General features: G+C 39.2%; 1 protein-coding gene across 1 annotated transcript; it reads right to left on the bottom strand.

Annotated features, from left to right (window-relative positions):
• Positions 1–3: 3 nt before the first annotated feature.
• c18h11orf16 (chromosome 18 C11orf16 homolog) lies at positions 4–21,660 on the bottom strand. Its single transcript, XM_060838640.1, has 6 exons — positions 21,546–21,660; positions 15,490–16,179; positions 11,165–11,358; positions 9,424–9,596; positions 7,373–7,622; positions 4–135 (listed from the first exon to the last, which is right to left on the bottom strand). The coding sequence occupies exons 1-6, from the start codon at positions 21,658–21,660 to the stop codon at positions 4–6; spliced, it is 1,554 nt and encodes a 517-aa protein (XP_060694623.1).
• Between the last annotated feature and the right edge of the window lie 412 nt (positions 21,661–22,072).

Here is a 22,072-nt window from a genome sequence, read left to right as displayed (position 1 = left end):
TGTCTAAAATGTTGAAACGTGCTTTATTTGATTCTTTCTTCTTCCTGTCTCTTGTTCTTCAGCCAATTTCTCTGCTTCATGGAATCTTTCTGCTGCAATTCTGTTGCGTTCTTCCACTCGTTTCCTTCTAACCTCCTACAAAATATGAAGAATATATATATGATGTGATCTTTAATTTTACTTCTTTTGGAAAAGGTGATCCATGATGCAGGAGAAGGTAGTTGGATGATCCAATAAAGAGGTTGGTTATGTGTAATAAAATTGAAATGCTCAATACTCAGGGCAATCAGCATCAACACTGCATAATATTTTGATTTTCCACCTTACTGTAATTGCTGACCTTTCTCCTCTTGGCCTCCTGTTTATGTTCAGATGAAGGTCAATGACTTCACCTGACCAAAGGACCAGCACCCTGAAAGCTTGTGATTTGAAATAAACCTGTTAGACTATAACCTGGTGTCGCATGCCTTCTGACTATATTTAAATGAAGGTCAATGTGAGCTTGAGGGACAGCATCTCATCTCTCAGTTGGTCATGCTGTAGTCTTCTGAACTGAGTCCAACAAAATCAAACCATGATTTCTGTTTCAATTGTTTTAATTTTTCATTTCAGACGTAGATTTTTATACTCTTCTCTTTTTTTTTCTGCATTTCACTAACAACTATTCATCAACTTGTCATTCCCATCTCCTTACGATACATACTGTGATGAAAGAAGGGAAGAAACAATCTCTTTAGCCTTGCACCACCAACCCTTTTGTTAATTAATTTATCTTCCACTTTAACAGACTTTTCCTTTTATTCTTTTTCCCATTCTCCAACCTTTCCCTTGATGAAAATATGTAAGTGATAAAAAGTCATTGACCTGAAATACTAACTGTTTCTCTCAAAGGTTGCTGTCTGACATGCTGAGTTTTGCTAGAATTTTCTGTTTTTATTTCAGATTTTCAGCATACAGTGTTTTGCTTGAGTGAGTTTTGAGAAGATTTGTAGCTCAGTTTGAGATTCTGGATGTAGGCTGAGCTGGAAGGTTCATTTTCAGATGTTTCGTCACCATACTAGGTAACATCTTGGAGACATGCATGAAAATTCCTAGAAGCATAGCATTCCAACCAGAACTCTATCAACAAACACATTGATTTGTACCCCATTTACCACTCCCTGAGAAAAAGAACAGGAAATGACATCGCCAACGCAAGGAACCCCAAACATATAAATAGAAAGCAGGAAACATCAGCAGTGCTTTGTCTGGAGGATCACAGAAGATGTTACTTAGTATGGTGATGAAATGTCTGAAATTGAACCTTCCAGCCCAGCAAGCAAACCTACATCCAGTATTTTGCTTTATTGAATGGTTCATATACACCAGGACACAGAGCAATAAATGACATTTGTTAGCAAGGAGAGAGAATGAATAAAGAAAGAATGTTTACATGCAAAAGAATTACATCAACGATTTTCAATACATATGAATATTTTAAAGCCTGATTGTTCTTTCTGAATATTTTCTCTGTCTTATTAGTTACTCACAATAGGAACTGGTTTGTTCAGGGATAAGACCATAAGACATAGGAGTGGAAGTAAGGCCATTCGGCCCATCGAGTCCACTCCGCCATTCAATCATGGCTGACGGACATTTCAACTCCACTTACCCGCATTCTCCCCGTAGCCTTTAATTCCTCGAGACAACAAAAATCTATCAATCTCTGCCTTGAAGACATTTAGCATCCCGGCCTCCACTGCACCCTGTGGCAATGAATTCCACAGGCCCACCACTCTCTGGCTGAAGAAATGTCTCCGCATTTCTGTTCTGAATTGACCCCCTCTAATTCTAAGGCTGTGTCCACGGGTCCTAGTCTCCTCGCCTAATGGAAACAATTTCCTAGCGTCCACCCTTTCCAAGCCATGTATTATCTTGTACGGATGGAGATACTAAGAGCTGGACTGCAGCTACTAATGTGGGTAGCTGACCTTAGGAAATTCTCCTACTTGGCAGACCAGCAATAGTTTAAAGGGCACCCATGCTTTGCTCCAGATAAGTCAAGGCATGGAAGTCAGGCACACCAACCCTGTAGCAGGTCATAGATGGCCAAAGGGATAGGTGAGTGCCAAGGTTGCTGGTTAGAATACCCACCTTGGGAGTTTGTCTCAGTTGCTTTCGAAACTGTTAGGTCCTCCAGCCCTCACCTCTTGCATCCTTAATCCCCCTCCCTGCCAATACATGCTCCATCTATGCTTACTCCATATTACCAATGTTACTTCCGTAGGAACTCACCAGTAATCATCATGTGCAGATGTCATAGGTCATGTGGAGATTCTAACAATCTAATACAACTTTCACTTCCAAATACCTGATGCTGAAGAAACTCCTATTCATTAAACCCATTGAAAGATAATGATTCCTTCAAGTGTTCAATCTGTTACTTCTTTAATACCTTTAACAAACTATCAATAAAATTGTGAACTCTGCTCCCTTTGCTGAAATAATTGCTTTTGCAATTCTCAGCCTAACATGCATAATGACCTCAGTTGTAATAGTACACCTTGGGGAAATGTAGAAAAAGCATTGTAATATCAGATTCTTACAACTTTTCCTAACTGACACTTTAAGGTCTGCAAATAAAAACAGTCCAGTTAAGGGTTTCATTTAACTCTAAATGACAAATTCAGCCTTTTTCTCATGTTTTTAAACGGTTGTGTATTTAAAAAATACCTCTGATCATGACACTTAAATAGAGTTTATCCTACCAGAACTTCTGCATCTGCTGCATAAATTTGTCACTGCCACACTGCAGAATAAGAACATTGGAATACAGTACTATTTTAAATGATGCTGCTGAGTTTGGGTTTCTTGTTCCACCCAAAGCAATAGTAGGATTATTTAGAAATGGGGTGGGATTTCTGAACCTGGGTCCCACCCTTCATTTTGACAGGTCTCCAGAACTGGCCAAACTCCAGAAAAATCAGATCCTAACTTCTCAACTCTGGTCAACTCAACTCCAAAACAATTTCCTAGCGTCCACCCTTTCCAAGCCATGTATTATCTTGTACGGATGGAGATACTAAGAGCTGGACTGCGGCTACTAATGTGGGGAGCTGACCTTAGGAAATTCTCCTACTTGGCAGACCAGCAATAGTTTAAAATAAAACCAATATTTATAGAACTAAAGTCCTTGCTATTTATGGATAAACCTAAGCTCATCCAAAACTTTGTGTTCACTATCCTAACTCACAACGAAGCCCATTCACTTATCAGTCTCCATGCTCCCTGACTCTCAAAACTTTAATGCCGTTGAATCTCCAACCATCACATTCCTGGTGGTTCCTATTAGCCAGAAACTTAAACAGACCAACCGCATAAACACAAGAAGTGGTCAGAAACTAGGAATTCTGAATTCAGTAATCCAGCTCCCGGATTCCCAAAGCTAGTTCACCATAAACAGATGTAAATCAGTCAACCATCATTGCAGCACCAACAATGCTTATGCAACCTAACATCATATAGAACAATGGAACTCATTCAGTCACCACCCCACCCACATTTGCTCCCTCCACCAACGTGTGTACCATCTACAAGATGCAGTTCAGCAAATCGCCAAGGTTTCTTCTACAGCACCTGACAAACCTATAACCATTACCATGTTAATGGACAGGGCAGTTTACGGATGAAACAAATACTTTTATGTCCCCTTCTAATTCACATACCATGTGACCTGGAGCTATAACACCAGTTCTTCACTGTTGCTGTGTCAAAACTCTGGAAAAGCCTTTCAAACAGCACTGTGCATGTACCTACATCACGTAGACTGGAACAATTTAAGAACACTTAATCCAGAAGATTAAGATGAAGGGGATCAACGGTGACTTGGCCGCATAGATTCAGAATTGGCTTCGCCATAGAAAGCACAGGATAGTGAAGGAAGGGTGTATTTTCTGGCTGGAGGTCCATGACATGTGGCATTCTGCTGGGATCTGTACTAGGACCTCTGCTATTTGTTATATACATATAAATAATGAAAATGTAGATGGGTAGGTTAGTGAGTTTGCAAATGACACAAAGATTGGTGGAGTTCTAGGCAGTGTAGAAGGTTGTCAAATGATACAGCGCGATATAGATCAGTTGCAGATATGGGCAGAAAAATAGCAGATGGAATTTAATTGGGTAAGTGTGAGATGCTGCACTTTGGGAGATCAAATGTTAAGGAAAAGTATACAGTTAATGGCAGGACTCTGAACAGCATTGATGTACAGAGGGTTCTTGGAGTTCAAGTCCATACCTCCATGAAAGTAGCCACACAAGTAGGTAGGTTAACAAAAAAGGCATATAGCAGGCTTACCTTTATTGGTCAGGGAATTGAGTACAAGAGTCAGGATGCCATGTTGCAACTATATAAGACGTTGGTTAGGCCACACTTAAAGAGTATTGCATTCAATTCTGGTTGCCACATTATAGGAAGGATGTGGAGGCTTTGAAGAGGGGGCAGAAAAGCCTACTAGGATGCTGCCTGGACTAGAGGGTATGAGCTATAAGGAGAGGCTGGAAAAACTTGGGTTGTTTTCTCTGGAGCAGCAGAGGCTGAGGAGAGATTTGATATAGGTTTATAAAATTATGAGATGCATAATTGAGTTGACGATCAGAATCTTTTTCTGGACGGGGGGGCAGGGCTTACATTTAAGATCAGAGGGGGAAAGTTCAAAGGAGATGTGAGAGGCAGGTTTTTACACTGACAGTGGTAGGTGTCTGGAACATGCTGCCAGGAGTGGTCGTGGAGGCAGATACAATAGGGACATTTAAGGGACTTAAACGCATGAGCGCACGAATATGCAAGGAATGGAGGGGTATGGATCAAGGGCAGGCAGAAGGGATTGGTTTAATTTGGTAGCATGTTCAGCACAACATTGTGGGCTGAAGAACCTGTTCCTGTTCTGTACAAATCTATGTTGTATGAGACAGCTCACCACCACCTTAGCAGGAGTTTCCTTATCAGGAATAGAAAACAAATTCTAGGTTTGCCAGTGAAGCTCATATTACATGAATGAATAATAGCAAAACAGTTGCAACTCAAATAAAACTGATGAAAATTTCTGACTTCTGAGCTCTTGATGAGGGAAGGTCATCAATGAAGCAAAGGAAAATGGTTAGGCTTAGGATACTGCCATAAAAACCTCTTGCAGCAGTGACATGGGGTTGCAACGGTTGGCCATCACCAACAACCACAACCATCTTCCTATGGAGTTTCCCATCTGATTCAATGGATTTCAATTTTACTTACTCCTTAGACTTACACAAATCAAATGGGGCCAGGCTTTCCTGTGGTTACTCAGGTTTTGCCTCAGGGAATTCAGTTCCTTTGTCCAGATTTTGACCACAGTTGGAATGAAGTTGGGCAGAGTAGCCTTGGTAGAGTTCAAACTGAGCATCAATAACAGGTTACTGGTGAGAAAGTACTACTTGACTGCATCGTCAATGATCTTTTTCCATTATTTCACTGATGATTGAGAAAAGACTGCTTAGACAGATTGAATTTGACTTGATATTTTGTGAACAACATGCAGTCATAGAGTCATAGAGATGTACAGCACGGAAACAGACCGTTCGGTCCAACTAGTCCATGCCAACCAGATATCCTAAACTAATCTAGTCCCACCTCCCAAACTCTTCCTATTCATATACCCATTCAAATGCCTTTTAAAATGTTGCAATTGTACCAGCCTCCACCACTTCCTCTGGCAACTCATTCCATACATGCACCACTCTCTGCATGAAAACGTTGCCCCTTAGATCCTTTTATATCTTTCCCCTCTCATCTTAAACCTATACCCTCTAATTCTGGACTCCCCCACCCCAGGGAAAAGACTTTGTCTATTTATCCTATCCATGCCCCTCATGATTTTGCAAACCTCTACAAGGTCACCCCTCAGCCTCCGACGCTCCAGGAAAAACAGCCTGCTCAGCCTCTCCCTGTAGCTCAAATCCTCCAACCCTGACAACATCCTTGTAAATCTTTTCTGAACCCTTTCAAGTTTCACAACATCCTTCTGATAGGAATGAGACCAAAATTGCACAGTCTTCCACACTGTTGGGTTGATACTAATGCTGTCCTTATGATGAAGGAACTTAGCTAGAAGCACAGTTTGATATAAAGTACAGGTCTATAGTACAATAGTCTAAATATTGTTGGAGGCCATACACTTTATACTTGCCAGTGCATTCAACTGTTTTAAAGTCTCAACTACAGACAGTATCTTCAACAATGCAGCACTTCAACTCTATATCTAAGTATCTACCTAGTTTATGAGCTAAAATCAATGACAAATGTTTGGAATTTCCAATGTAGAAAACCAAAAGAAAAAAATCCATATTACACAGTCCTCAACATGGTACATTGCAACCACAATCTATATCATTATATCCCTCCTCCCCAAACTAATGAAAAGCTCTAAGTAATGAGGAGAGATCAGAAATGTCAGGAAGAGATTAATAGAAGATCTAAGGACGATTTTTATAATGAAGAGAGATTTTGATAGAGGTATAAGGGAGGTGCATGATTCAATAACCAAGAATCATGATTCAAATTCATTGGAAAAAAATTGTTAGAGGGAAATAGAATTGATATTTTCATTCAGACAGGCCTTGGAATATAGAACACTCTGCAAAGGTAGCGGTAGCTGATCCCATAAATAATTTGAAAAAAGCACTGGACAGGTACTCGAGATTAAGGAATTTATAGAATTACAATCAAAATGTAGAACTAAACATAGCTGTTCTCTTTAAGAGCTAGGACAGTTATGATGGGCTAAACGATCTCCTTCTAAACTGTAAATTTCTATGATTCCTACAAAGTCACGGTACCGTTGATTGTCTGGAAAATTATGACTCTTAGTGTAGAAAATGTAATCAAACATGGCTGAAGTGTGGTTCTATGGTAGTTCTCAGTGTTGGACCCCCTCTGGGTCTGAATATCATGAATTTGGATCGCACTACCACTTGAGCTCAAAATCTTTGCTGATTGTGAAATGTTGAAGAGTGTTATACTATTGGTTGTGCTGCTCTTTGTGAGGATATAAAACTGAGGTCATGTTTGATCTCTTAGTTGGGTATATATTAATGACCCAATGTACTTATTGAAAAAAAGCAAGACGGGCTTGGTGATTTGGTGAACATTTATCTATCAATTAACATCACCAGTAAAATAGTTTAATAGATTGCTGAGCGTATCTCATTACTGTTTGTGGAAGCACATATTGTCTGTTGTAACCCTTACCAGTGACCATATTTCAGTAAGTACATGGTCTGCTATGAAGCTATAGAAATATGTTCATTCTTTCTAAGGGGTTCACTTTCCAAAGAAATAGTTTCCTTAGTAATTTACCTGCTGTTGGGTTTCTTTCATCTCTTCTGCTTTCACTTTTTCTGCCTCTGCCATATTCCTACTTGCTGTGACTTGCTGGTGATATGCCAATCTGCGAGCTTCTTTCTCCTGGTCCTCTGAGGCTATTGACTGAATCCTGGTTTGAATCGTCTGCTGCAAATGCTGTTTTGCTCTATTTGTTTCTTCCAGCTTGTGCTCATATTCTGCGACCTGTTTGAAATTATTCTCCAGACGTTGAATCACGTTCTTCCTAAAAGAGAATTCTGAAGCAGGTCAGTATCATGCTGAAAGATTGTGAAAATAAGTGTAACAGCTGAAAAGAAAAGGTAGTCACATTTTACTATTGAATTGTCTGCATTGTGTAGACTTGTGACAAAAGTTTGCTACTCTCAATATAGTTGATCAGACAGCATCTGAAGCAGCAGAATCGATGTTTTGGGCAGAAGCCCTTCATTCCTGATGAAGGGCTTATGCCCGAAACATCGATTCTCCTGCTCCTCAAATGCTGCTTGACCTGCTGCGCTTTTCCAGCACTACACTCTGGACTCTGATCTCCATCATCTGCAGTCCTCACTTTCTCCTACTCTCAATATAGGCACCATAGTGTGAGTTAGAAATTTGCAATGTGGGTCCTTTCCTATTGATGAAATAATCAAATGTATAGTATGTTAGGTATTGGGCCACAGCTTCAGAGAGTTGGATTTCAATTCAATCCAGACTAATGAGATGAAAATCTTACTGTTAGGACTCCAGATACAATACGTAAATGAAACTCTAGTAGGTACAAATTCATATTAGACAATATGTCATAACTATACTGAGAAAGGCCAAACCATCTGGTTTGGAAAGTATAAATATTCACACTGATTCACTTCATTCTGAAACTGGGACACTATTAGAATTTTCTTCTTCTTAAGCTGTCCCTCGGGACCATCTCTCAAGATGACTTTCTTTCTCCGCAAAATTGTGGATCCTGATGTTACTAAATAGTTCAATACTGAATCCAAAAACCCTGTCTTGGGTGGTGCTTTAAGAGGCTGGTGGGTGCGATTCTGACGGTTTTGCCCAGTCCTTTCAATATTGACACTTAATGCCCATCTAGGCCTATTAGAAACACTCATTATTGGCTCAGATTTGGCAATTGCAATGATGTTGAAACTGCCACTGTGCAGCTTCAGCCCTCTTCTAAAATCAACCATTCTAGAGTTAAACATGGAAATCTAGAAGTTGTTGTCAGTGACTCTAATCTTCTCAATAGCTGCTGAGGCAGGCCCAGATTGAAATCAGTAGGAAATAAGAATGATCTACATCTGAGCCTCATTATAGACGTGGCCCAAACATGGATAAAACTGTTGAATCCCAATCACCAAGATTGACAGTGACTACCTTTGACATGAAGATATTATAAAATTGGGGAAGGCTCAGAAAAGATTTATCTGGGTATTGCTGAGACTAGAGGGTTTGAGTTACCTGATTCAGCACCCCATCCACTACATTAAACATCACCCAAGAGCAGCAGTATATTTGATTTACAAGATAAACTGAGCAGATTACCAAACTGTCTAGAAAGGTAAGAGCAGAAGAAGGATGGCAACACCACCATTTACAAGCTCTTCTTCTAGTGACACACAATCTTGACTTGGAACTAACACGTGAACTTTCCTGTTCCCTGGAGGTGGCAACAAATGAGCAAAAGGCAGAGGAAGCTCAACCAATTATTTACTCTTGTCACCACCTCACCATTACATTCTGGGTGAGAAGATCAATTGGGGACTGTTATGACCTGTCAACAATTATAGTTATATAATTAGACCATTAAATGGCCTGTAATGGGCCAATTAGATAAAGAAGGAGATGGGGTGATTTACAGAGGCAGCTCAATTGCCTCAGATTGACCCCAGATTGGGATAATTGAAGCACCCTCGACACAGCAGGCGTGTTGCAATGGATTGCCGATGAGGACAGTAGCCATTTTTCTTACATGCTGACAAGGCAAATAATCAAGTGGTAGTGAATTGAGGCCCTTAAGTGGCCAATTATTCACAGCTTACCTGCGTTGTTCTTGGACACATTGATACTTGTCTTGATTTTGCATTTCCCTTTCTTTCTCCCACTGACGCATTTGTAGTTTTTTCTTTCTTGATCTTTGAACAGCTTCCCGATGTTGGCAGTCACGTGATAACTGATTCTCTCCTAGACGCTCCTGAACTGGTGGAGGTTGGGCCTGGTCATTGATATTAAAAATGACACTTTCATCAACATTAATATTTTCGCCAGTCAAATTATTCATCGGAAATTGCTGGTACGTGGTTATATAGTTAGTACACATCTTTCTATCCAGTGACTTCAATGTATTTGCCAAGAAATTAAAACCAGATGCAAATGGCTTGTTGTTCTTCACTTCTAGTCTTATGGTTAGATTGCTGGAGATTTATGGATTATTAAAGCTGACTGGTTCTAAGAATTATGTTTGCATATTTAATCTAGTGCTCAATGGAAACCAATGTATATCATAACATTACAAGTAAGTGACAACCAAAGGAAATGACATGGTAGATGAAAATATTGAAGTTGCTCCTTAGGATGTTCTTTCCTGAAATTGGTTTACCCCAACTGGAGAAACAAAGCACAGACCGGGTGACTGCTTCACAGAACATGTTCTTTCTGCAAAAAAGACTAAGCCTCCAGTTCTCTGCCACTTCAACACACCACTGTGTTCTGTGGCCAACACCTCTTTTTCAGGCTTGCTACTACAAAGATCAGTGCAAGCTGGAAAATCAGCAGCTCATTTTCTGCTTGGTAACCTGCAGCCTTCTGGAATTAACTTCAAATTTGACAATTTTAGGTCTAGGGCACGTTTACCCATGCTTTTCCCCACCCCCACACACCAGGCGGCACAGTGGCAAGCACTGCTGCCTCACAGCGCCAGAGACCCGGGTTCAATTCCCGACTCAGGCGACAGACTGCGTGGAGTTTGCACATTCTCCCCGTGTCCTCCCACAGTCCAAAGATGTGCAGGTCAGGTGAATTGGCCATGCTAAATTGCCTGTAGTGTTAGATAAAGGGTAAATGTAGGGGTATGGGTGGGTTGCGCTTTGGCGGGTCGGTGTGGACTTGTTGGGCCGAAGGGCCTGTTTCTACATTGTAAGTAATCTAATCTAATCAAGGCCTTGGCATCACATGCTACCACACACCACCGATTGTTAGTCCCCATTAGCAAGTATTCATCCTTTGTCTGTCCACTTGTTTTTCTCTCTCTTCGGGCTCTGTCCCCAACTATTGTATACTTGGTCCCCCCTCCTCATTTTCTGTATAAAAACTATCCATTTCCTAGCTACCATCAGTTTTGAAGAAGGATCACTGGACTCAAGATGTTAACTCTGATTTCTTTCCACATAGATGCTGCCAGATCTGCTTAGATTTTCCAGCAATTTGTGATTTAATTTAAGATTTCCAGCATCTGTAATTCTCTCTCTTTTTTTGTCTGGATTATCTCACAGTTGGAGAAAAGTGCAAGGCAATATCATGTTCTCAGTCAGGAGATGGCTTTCCATCCTTTTAGCAGACAAAGATAGGAAGTGAGGGAGGTTTGTGGGATGGAACAGCTGCAAACAAAGGCAATATAAATGGAAGACATTCCTCAATTATGCAGCAACATTTAAGCAAAATACAAATCATGCTTCAGTTCAAAGCTCTAAATTTTTAAGGGAATTCATGAAGTATTTATAACATAAAACACAATGGTGGGGTGAAATTGCTCACAATTTTGGAGATCAATCATTTGAGGTTTACCGTAGAAGATGATGTGATTTCATGACCTTGATGTGATAGAACCTGTTTCATTGTGATTCTATTCTGAGAATGTGTATGATCAATATTTTCAAACATGGCTCCGCAATTTGTCGGTCCAACGTTCTGCAGCTCTGTGGTAGGATTCAGCTGACTGGAGTTAGATACATTCTTTAATGGGCTTGAAGGAGATGTTCCTGCAAGAGGAAATGGTTTATTCCGTACAGTGGTAAAGGTTCCAAGGGAGGCAAATGTCACTGTTAGTTGGCATTATGAAAAAATGCCATTTCCCTTCCCTGGCACTACCAATTGTCAACAACTACTTCACTTGGGCATCCCTAATGTTTCAGCTGAGATTGCAAGCACATTCTGTGCACTAAGCGGTATTTGCAGAGATATATTAAAATTTCAAGATGAATGATAAAATTCAAAATGTATACAATCCAGAATTAAAATATTTTTATACAGTGCTTGCATTTATATTATATATCAATGCACTGTTTAAATTTTAGTGTACAGTAATTAATAATTGTTATAAGTGATTCCAAACAACAGTGATTCCAAACCAACTCTTCCAACAAATAGAGTCATAGAACCATAGAGATGTACAGCATGGAAATAGACCCTTTCGTTCAACTCGTCCATGCTGACCAGGTATCCCAACCCAATTTAGTCCCGCCTACCAGCACTTGGCCATTATCCGTCTAACCCCTTCCTATTCATATAACCATCCAGATACCTTTTAAATGTTGGAATTGTACCAGCCTCCACATTTCCTCTGGCAGCTCATTCCATACACGTACCACCCTCTGCATGAAAAAGTTGCCCCGTGGATCTCTTTTAAGTTTTTCCCCTCTCACCCTAAACCTATGCCCTCTGGTTCTGGACTCCTCCAACCCAGGGAAAAGATTTTGTCTATTTACCCTATCCATGCCCCTCATTACATTATAAACTAGCAAATACATAACCTGCACATTTTGCTATTTGATGCTATTTGTTGCAAGGTAAAACATTAGTCATAACTGTGGAATCCCCTGCTCTTCAAGTAGTACAATGCTACTATTTATATTCACCCATACAAGGGCTGGTCACTAGGTTCAAGGTATCATTCAGAACCAAAATTTTTATTACTGTCCCCAATATTCCATTGGAGTGGTTAGCTATGAGCTCAAATGTTTCAGGTCTTTTTTAAAAAAAGCAACAGGTTTCACATAACAAATCAAATATCAGAACATACAATACATTCGTTTGGTAATGTATCATTATTGCTGTTTATGCATAAACATACATTACATAGTGTGGACTGTTTTTACAGTATGTTCTGTGCCTTTTTGTAGTGACAAATGCTGGCACTATTACAGTACCAGGCACATATTATTTATTTTCAGATCAGGTTCTATGTCAATATTATTGTTACTCACTCTGTCTCTTGTACTTTGTGAGCTCCTATCAACACATACACAAAGCAATGTTTGACACAGTTTGAGGGTTGAGATTAGAACAAATGCTTCACACAAAATCATAATATATAAAGCTCCATGAAAAACAGATGAACTCTTTTGGAAAACAGTGGACACACAGAGGTAGCTTGGTATTAACTGAAGAAGATATCAAAGATGTTGATAGTAAGTACAAAAACAGAGTCATAGAGTTATAGAGATGTACAGCATGGAAACAGACCCTTCGGTCCAACCTGTCCATGCCTACCAGATATCCCAAACCAATCTAGTCCCACCTGCTAATAATTACCACAGAGAATATGATAATTGTAGTATTTTAGAGACCCAAGGGGTGTCATTTGAGTAATGCAATGTGTTTTAAATCATGGCTGAATATTAGGTTGATACACTGGAGTTTTATTTCAATTCATTTGGACCAGGCCATATTTCATATAATTTCTTTGCTATTTTAAACAGTTATTTAACTGTCTTAGTGTGAATGAAGAATGATCCTGTAACAGTACAAAATATAAAGGAACAGCCTCTGTATGCTTTAAAATTCTGATACCTCTTTGTGCTAATTTAGTCTGCTAGTCTAATCCTTCAATGAACTAATAATTTTATTTGTGGGCAACAAGTGTATTTAAAATATTACCTACTAGATAACATTTTTCTGTTCAGTCCAATGCTTTCAGAAATAAAATCACAAGCTGAATCACAGTGAACATGACTGCGCGAATTTCAGAACATACATATTCTCAGCAGCTAACTGATCTGTGCATCAATCAAAACCTTTGTTCTTTCTTGTGTGATGGAAGTTCATAACATACTGTTATCACTTGGGAACTGGGATTTGAAAGTGAAGAACAACATGGGTTGAAGAGAGAAAATCTTAGAATAAAGGAAGAAATGAGAACTAAATAGCTCAGAGGGTGATTCAGGTTCCAATGAAGGATTTAATTTTACTAGAAATCTGTGTTTAGTGGCTAAATTTACAAAGGATAGAATGGAAAGATATTTCATTTCATTTGAGTTTGATAGCTGGGAAGATGAAGTGTCCAAAAGATGTGACCTTTTAAACCTAAAAGTAATGGATGAAAGTAGAGAACTTGAGGCTGATATCTTTAGCTTATCCTTTCAAAATAAAAGTAACAGACGTATCCTGAATTGAGAGAATTGTACCAAGCAACCAATTCAGAAACTGAATCAGAACCAATAGCTGGATGTTATTAATTAAAAGATGAAGTGTTAGTAAAGAAGTGAGACTACCCCAAATACCAGCTAATGGGGAACGGGCAGTAGTTCATCATGTGCTAGTCCCATCTGAGTATGCTGAACAAACTGTGAAAACTAGAGCAATTAAAAAGGCCAAAGCTTCAAATTATGTTGTAGGAGACAAGTTGTTAGTACAGTTCATTGTTTCTGCGAATCATTTAAAGCAAGGTTCACTGATACTTTTGAAATTAAAAAGGAACTTAATGAATAATGTAATGAGCAATCTGGGCAAGAGAGGAAATCAGTGAGTGTTTCATGTTAATACGTTAAACCAACACTGTTACAGGAAGGACAGTCAGATTAGAGGTGTGATAACAATAGTGAAAGAAATAGGAAGTGAAATAAAAGCAGCAGAATAAATCAAGAATAAACCAGAAATTGAAAAGTCAAATGTAGACCTTCCAGTAATTAAATTGGATAATGCAGAGATGCATAAAAGTTGGATGGAATATTATGTTGTCTCCTAGTAACATTGAAGTAACTTACGAAAGCTATTATGGACTGATAAATTGATTTGTGTCAACAGCCCAAGAAAAATAACTGGAAATACATTAAGGGCATTGATTACCCACATAAAATGACATCCTTCAACTCAGCTCTGAATGTATCTCAAATGAGGGGAGGAATTAAGTTTATGATGGAAAATGACATTATTGATATGAGTCACAGTAGCTGGAACACACCTTTTATAAGGTGCTGAAACCAGATGGATCACAAAGATTGTGTATCAATTATCACAAAGTCAACATGGGAACAAAGGTGGATTGATATCTGATTCCATGATTGCAAGATTGTATTGAGGGAATTAGACAATTGCGATTCGATACAAAAAAAACTTCTAAAATGGTAATTATGAAGTTTCAGTGACTGATACAGCCAAATAAATATAAACTTTTGTAACATTAGATGAATTTTATCAATGTTGAATTATGCCAATTCTAATAAAAAGTGCACCTGCATTTTTTCAATGATTAACCAGTAGCGTGACCAAAGGAATTCTAAGAATCGTGTTGCTTAGATTCACATTTGGTTGTGATCAGCCAAACTGGGTAGAACATTTACATCACTATAACAAACTTTTTGATCAGTTAAAGAAAGCCAATTTGGTCATAAGTTTGGCTTACTTGTGAAATTGCCAAAGATAGAGTAACTTACTTAGGCTACACGGCCAAGTCTCTATTGTACCAAGAGCAGTACAGATAAAGGTGATCCTCAATTTTCTTATACACAAAGCTAAATGTTAAATTCTGTACTATATTGGCATGAGTAGATTTTATTGTAAGTTCATTGTGAGTTTCAGCACTGTATTGGTCCCCTTGACAAACTTGTTAAAGAAAGGCTACATTTGCTGACACCATACAGCATGTGTTTACTTTGTGCAATAAATCTGTATTCTTTTGTTAAAAATATTTTTGCAGCTTCATGTGGCTTTGTTTAATTATTCATCATGGTAACCAATATAAAACTTCTAATTTGTCAAGCCTATGACTTTGTGATCTGTTTTGTTCAGGAGCACGTTTAGCTGGATTCATAATAATTGGACTTTTTATATTTCATTGTTGTATTTTCAGTGGACAATTGGCAGAATATCCATTTATAATAGAAGCACTTTACCTGGTTTCTTTCGATGTGGCTCTTGGTGGGTCTGACTCCAATATTTCCATTCTGGCTTGCCTTCTGCTTGGGCCCTTGGCTTCTCGAACAGTTTAATATCTGTATTCACTGCCCTATCTTCCAAAGTAGGCTTGCTGACAATTGACTCTGGGCTGTCATCATAACTTTCAGATGATGATGAAGAAGACGAAGAAAGTAGGTTTTCATCAGGATATTTAGCTTTGTAAGTGTCTAATTCCTGAAGCTGTGAAGTAACTTTCTTGTCCAACTCCTCCATGTCAATTGCTGTCGGGTTGGTAGATCTTGGACTCACAGGCCACCATCCTATGGGAGAAATCATTTGTGGAAAACAGCAACAGATGGGATGAGATGGCAAACCATGGAAGCCACAATAAAACCCACGGCAGAAATTACTATATGGGTCGAGGTCAGGGAGAACTGAATACCAAGACTTGGCGTATGTTGGATCAAAGTGACTTGGGTGAACTAGCACAGTCTGAGGCTGAAGTGAACAAACGTCATTGCAGGAACTCAATTTTTCACAATGAAGCTCTCTGGCTGATAGAGGAGTAAATAGTTCTTGCTGCACTCTTTCATACAAAGCAGATGGAATCCACATTGCCACATTTTTGGAAACTTTGACTGTTTTTCCATTCCAGAATTTAATGGAGAGATCATCATCTTCCATTACTGTGTAATTAAAAAGGGCAAAAAGTTTAATTCTGGAAGTATACTTTTAACATTAAAATATTTCATTTATTGTACTACCAAAAGGATAATCTACCTCATCAAGTTTTATCATTCAGTCTGGTTATCAATAGTTAGTTAATTTAATCATGTTCCAAAACTTCAAATATACAGAACAGCTTTGGTGTTGTGGTTACATTGAAAGTAAAGATTTTCAATAACTCTGAAATAGCCCAAAAATCCAAAACTTGCGTGGTAACGTAACTGAAAAGTTGGATAAAGTAAGTATCATATTAAGTAAATATATTAAAGAAAACGATACAGTACGGAATAGCAAGCACCAGATTAAAGTATCACTACAGAGATCTATGGGAAGTGGAACAATATTTTCTTAAAATGGAATTCACAGAGGTGTTCATAATTGTAAGATCACAGAGTCATTGTGATGTACAGCACGGAAACAGACCCTTCGGTCCAACTTGTCCATGCTGACCAGATATCCCAACCCAATCTAGTCCCACCTGCCAGCAGCCGTCCACATCCCTCCAAACCCTTCCTATTCATTTACCCATCCAGATGCCTTTTAAATGTTGCACCTGTACAAGCCTCCACCACTTCCTCTCGCAGCTCATTCCATGCACATACCACCCTCTGTTGGAAAAAGTTACCCCTATTGTCTCCTTTACATCTTTCCCCTGTCACCCTAAACCTATGCCCTCTAGTTTCTGGACTCCCCCACCACACAGAAACAACTTTGTCAATTTAACCTATCCATGACCCTCATAATTTTATAAACCTCTATAAAGGTCACCCCTCAACCTCTGACAGTCCAGGGAGAAAACAGCCCCAGCCTATTCAACCTCTCCCTATAACTCAAATCCTCCAACCCTGGCAACATCCTTGTAAATCTTTTCTGAACCCTTTCAAGTTTCATAACATCCTTCTGATAGGAAGGGGACCAGAATTGCATGCAATATTCCAAAAGTGGCCTAACCAATGTCCTGTACAGCTGCAACATGACTTCCCAACTCCTATACTCAATGCTCTGACCATTAAAGGAAAGTATACCAAACATCTTCTTCACTATCCTATCTACCTGCGACTCCACTTTTGAGGATATATGAACCTGCATTCAAGGTCTGTTTGTTCCCTAGGACCTGACTATTAAGTGTATAGAAGTCCTGCTAAGATTTACTTTCCCAAAATGCAGCACTTCGCATATATCCAAATAAAACTCCATCTGCCAATTCTCAGCCCATTGGCCCATCTGGTCAAGATCCCGTTGTACTCTGAGGTAACTGTCTTCACTGGCCACTACACCTCCAATTTTAGTGTCATCTGCAAACTTACTAAATATACCTCCTATGCTCACATCCAAATCATTTATATAAATAACAAAACATAGTGGACCCAGCACTGATCCTTGTGGCACTCCATTGGTCATAGGCCTCCAGTCTGAAAAACAACTCTCCACCACTGCCCCCTATCTTCAACCTTTAAGCCAGTTCTGTATCCAAATGGCTAGTTATCCCTGTATTCCATGAGATGTAATCTTGCTAACCCAGTCTCCTGTGGGGAACTTTGTGGAACAACTTACTGAAGTCCATATAGATCACGTCCACTACTCTGCCCTCATCAATCCTCTTTGTTACTTCTTCAAAAAACTCAAGCAAGTTTGTGAGACATGTTTTCCCATGCACAAAGACATGCTGATTATCCCTAATCAGTCCTTGCCTTTCCAAATACATGTAAATCCTGTTCCTCAGGATTCCCTCCACCAATTTGCCCACCAATGATGTCAGGCTCACTGGTCTATAGTTCGCTGGCTTGTCCTTACCACCTTACTTAAACAGTAGCACCACATTAGCCAACCTCCAGTCTTCCTGCATCTCACCTGTGACTATTGATTATACAAATATCTCAGTAAGATGCCCAGCAATCACTTCCCTCACTTCCCACAGAGTTCTAGGGTACACCTGATCAGGTCCTGGAAATTTATCCACTTTTATGTGTTTCACGATGTCCAGCACTTGCTCCTCTGTAAAATGCCATTTTTCAAGCTGTCTATTTCCCTACATTTTATATCTTCCGTGTGCTTTTCCACAGTAAACACTGATGCAAAATACTCATTTAGTATCCCCCCCCATCTCTTGCAGCTCCACACAAAAGCTGCCATGCTGTTCTTTGAGGGGCAATATTCTCTCTCTAGTTATCCTTCTGTCCTTAATGTATTTGTAAAAACCCTTTGGATTCTCCTTAATTCTAATTGCCAAAGCTATTTCATGACCCCTTTTTGCCCTTCTGATTTCCCCCTTAAGTATACTCCTACTGCCTTTATATTCTTCTAAGGATTCATTCAATCTATCCTGTCCATACCTGACATATGCTTCCTTCTAACTCTTAACGAAACCCTCAATGTCTTGGGATGCATGGGATCCTCATACACCGAGTGAAGGTCCCAGGGTGTTACAATGATGATTCTGGCCAGATTTCCATTATTAAAACAGAGACCCCTGCACATCCAGAGCTGCAAATACACTCCAAACCCTCTCTTCACCCTGCTCTGGATTTTGCCCTGACTCTTGTCTCCTCTTTTTTCTTAACTGACCTCTCGACTTTGGCTTTTTCGGATAATGTTGAATGGGTCCAACTAGTCAACACATTGGGTGACAGCGGAGTCAAAAATCTGCTGCATGTTAACACTCGGAACAGCCAGAATGACTGTTCATCAACTTCCAATCACAGGTTCCCTCCCTTCACCCAAGTTGTTTCCCCAACCATAGATTTAGACTTTGAAGGATCATTAAAATCTAAGAAATAGTAGCAAGAGTAGGCCATTCAGTCTTTAAAACTTGCCCTGCCATTATATAAGGTCATGGCTGATCTCCCCAGGTTTCAACTCCTCCTTCATGCCACCACTCATAGATTTTTGAAATATCAAGGAATTGAGCGCTATCTACTTCCTCTTTAGATACTTGCTGCGATCTAACTTCCACAAGTCTCTGGGATAGAGAATTCTAGACATTCACTCCCCTCTAAGGGAAGAAATTCCTTTGCCTTTCAGCTTTAAAACCAGTGTTTCCTTATTCTGTAACTACTTCCCCTAGTTTGTGATTCTCCCACACGTGGAAACATCTCACCATCTATCCTGTCAAATCTTGCATGATTCAATAAGATATTTCCTCATTCTTCTAAATTCTAATGAATTAAAGCTTAGCCTGTTTAACCACTCTTGATAAGGCAACCCTCTCATCAGGGAGAAAGTGAGGACTGCAGATGCTGGTGTGTGGTAGTGGAAAAGCACAGCAGGTCAGGCAGCATCTGAGGAGGAGAATCGACGTTTCGGGCAGGAATCTTGATGAAGGGCTTTTGCCCGAAACATCGATTCTCTTGCTCCTCGGATGCTGCATAACCTGCTGTGCTTTTCCAGCAACACACACTCTCAATCTTTTCATCAGCCTAGTGAATCTCTTTTGAACTGGGCCCAATGTTAATACATTCCTTAATAAATATAAGAAATGCAAGAGCAGATAGATGGTTAGAGAAGAAACCTGTGATTGGATGAGTTGGAACAGTCAGTATTGTAGAGACAGAATCTGTGATTGGAGGAGCAGCTCTGTCTTTCATGTTGATATTCCAGTCACTGTTCTCCAGTCAGTTCCCACTCCCAACAACTGTCAATTTCACTGACAGTTAACATTCTTTTTAAACAAAATCTGATATTTTTTAAAGCACACTGGAAAACAATGAAGCTATCTGAAGGTTGGAAACAACCTCTTCTGCTCATACCAACTGTCAGTGCCAAATTCTTTTTGAAGTCAGTCTTTCAAGGGGTTACCCAGTCCAGAAGTCCAAAATCTGAAAACACCATTTGTCCAGAATTAGTTTAGGCAGATCCAGTCACCTAACTGTTCGGGTACTGCAACAAATCTACAAAGCATGGGTTCACCTGATCTTTGGACTGAAGTTAGAAAATGGTGGCTGATGAGGGGACATGGTTACTGTGTAGTGAGGGAAACATATCGCAAGGTTACAATGCCACTCAATTTCCCTCTCTAAATTTTCCCTTTCTCTTGCTGCCTACTTCTTTATCTTGTTCTGCCCAATTTTTTCAGTTTCCCTCATGATTTCTTCTTTGTCTCTCTGTCAGTTGGCTCATTCTCCCTATGTCTTTCCTTTCTATAAGTTTATTTCACAATTTCTCTTCCTATCTGGGTTTCTCTCTCATTATCTTTCTCTCTCTCTCTCTCTCTCTCTCTCTCTCTCTCTGACTCTCTCTTTCTGTGCCTCTCTTCTTTTCTCTCTCTCTCTCTCTCTCTCTCAAAATCTCTACAAACATGCCCACCTCTTCTTTTGCAGTAGGTTTCTTATCAGGCTCAAGTATTTGCAAGGTAGAGTTTGCATTTTAAAATCTTTATCTTAGAATCTGAGAAATGTGCAGCAAAATGTAACATGTTACACTTACAATTTTTGATAAGTTGGAAATCATAAAGAAACTAGATAAGAATACTTTGCTCAAAAAATCTTTGTGAGCCCTATTGTGTGTCTATCCCTACACCTCTATGAAATCAAGAAATGGCATGAACACTTGGGAGATGGTTTTTAGTTGAACAAATAAAATTTATTACTGCTTTCTGATGTTTCATCACTGTTATATGTTTCAAAAAAGCATTAATATCCACAGTGTTTTCCAATTTGTATGCTTGTTGTCAGACTTTCTAACATCATTTTATAATCCAGAAAATTTCAAAATCCACAAGAATGCTTGTTTCGAAGCATTCCAGCTTGGAGTGGTTATTTTGTATTAGCAAATACACTGCCAGACAGCTACATATGTTATTTTAACATAGGAAAGACTTGGAGGTGCCAGTGTTGGACAAAGTTAAAAATCACACAACACCAGGTTATAGTCCAACAGGTTAATTTGAAAGCACTAGCTTTCAAAGTGCTGCTTCTTCCTCGAGTGTTTGTGGAGAAGTTATTCTCCACAAGAAGTAGCACTTTGAAAGCTAGTGCTTTCAAATACACCTGTTGGACTATAACCTGATGTTGTGTGATTTTTGACATAGGAAAGGAATGAATGAATTCCTTGTACAAATAAACTTATGTTTTTCTTATCAAGTATTATATATTTATTTAACAACTGATTTAGTCAGCAGTAGCTTAAGCAATACTCCTCCAGATCTTTTGATCACAATGGCTCTGAGAATGTTACGTAAGACAGGTTGTCAATCTGCTATTAGCCCATTAGCCATCTAATGGGCTTCTAGTTTGCAACTTTTGAATTCAAATGAAAAAAAATCCAATGACATCTAATCAAAAAGAAACTACATAAATATACAAATATATATTTAATTTGAAGTTCATACCTTGTAGTGGGTCTCTAGTCTCAATGCCAAACGCCACTGTTCCAGGACCATATCTGCTTCCATCTGATTCCCAAGGTGCTAATACTTTATCACCTGAGACCACAGAATGCCTCATGGCCTCATTGTACAGAATTATATCATGCAATGCAGTCTTCTGCACAGAGATTTGGCACTTTTCAGTTGGATCTTTCGTAGGTTTGTCAAACTCAACCAGGAACAATCCTTTCCCTACCTGGCAACAAAAGGAGGAATATATTTTGCAGTACTTCTTTTTCATTTCCTCTTTGGATCTGATTTTTACTCTGTGTAAGTGGATGGTCTTGAACAGGCAAATACCTTGTCCTTTGTTGTAGCAAGCCTGCAGTGTATGTACTGTAAAGTATACCTATGCAAATAGACTGTAACTACAACAGTACTGTGTATGTATATTTAGTGTGTGTATATACATACATATATTTATCTTGGAAAATATCTCAGGCATTTATCAAACAAAATTTGACCTTGAACCACATAACATAGAAAACAGA

Source organism: Hemiscyllium ocellatum, chromosome 18 (assembly GCF_020745735.1).
Source record: "Hemiscyllium ocellatum isolate sHemOce1 chromosome 18, sHemOce1.pat.X.cur, whole genome shotgun sequence".
In the NCBI taxonomy this organism is placed as follows: Eukaryota; Metazoa; Chordata; class Chondrichthyes; order Orectolobiformes; family Hemiscylliidae; genus Hemiscyllium; species Hemiscyllium ocellatum.
Note: the sequence above shows the minus strand (reverse complement) of the source record. Positions and strands in the feature narration are given on the sequence as shown.

Bases quoted from the DNA above. Each gene is read 5' to 3' on its own strand.
- c18h11orf16 (XM_060838640.1), bottom strand. From the start codon at position 21,660: ATGAGGCATTCTGTGGTCTCAGGTGATAAAGTATTAGCACCTTGGGAA. The intron at 16,180-21,545 runs GTATGAACTTCA...TTAATTACACAG, and splicing joins GACTAGAGACCCACTACAAG to TAATGGAAGATGATGATCTC. The intron at 9,597-11,164 runs GTAAACCTCAAA...ATCAATGACCAG, and splicing joins AAATCACATCATCTTCTACG to GCCCAACCTCCACCAGTTCA.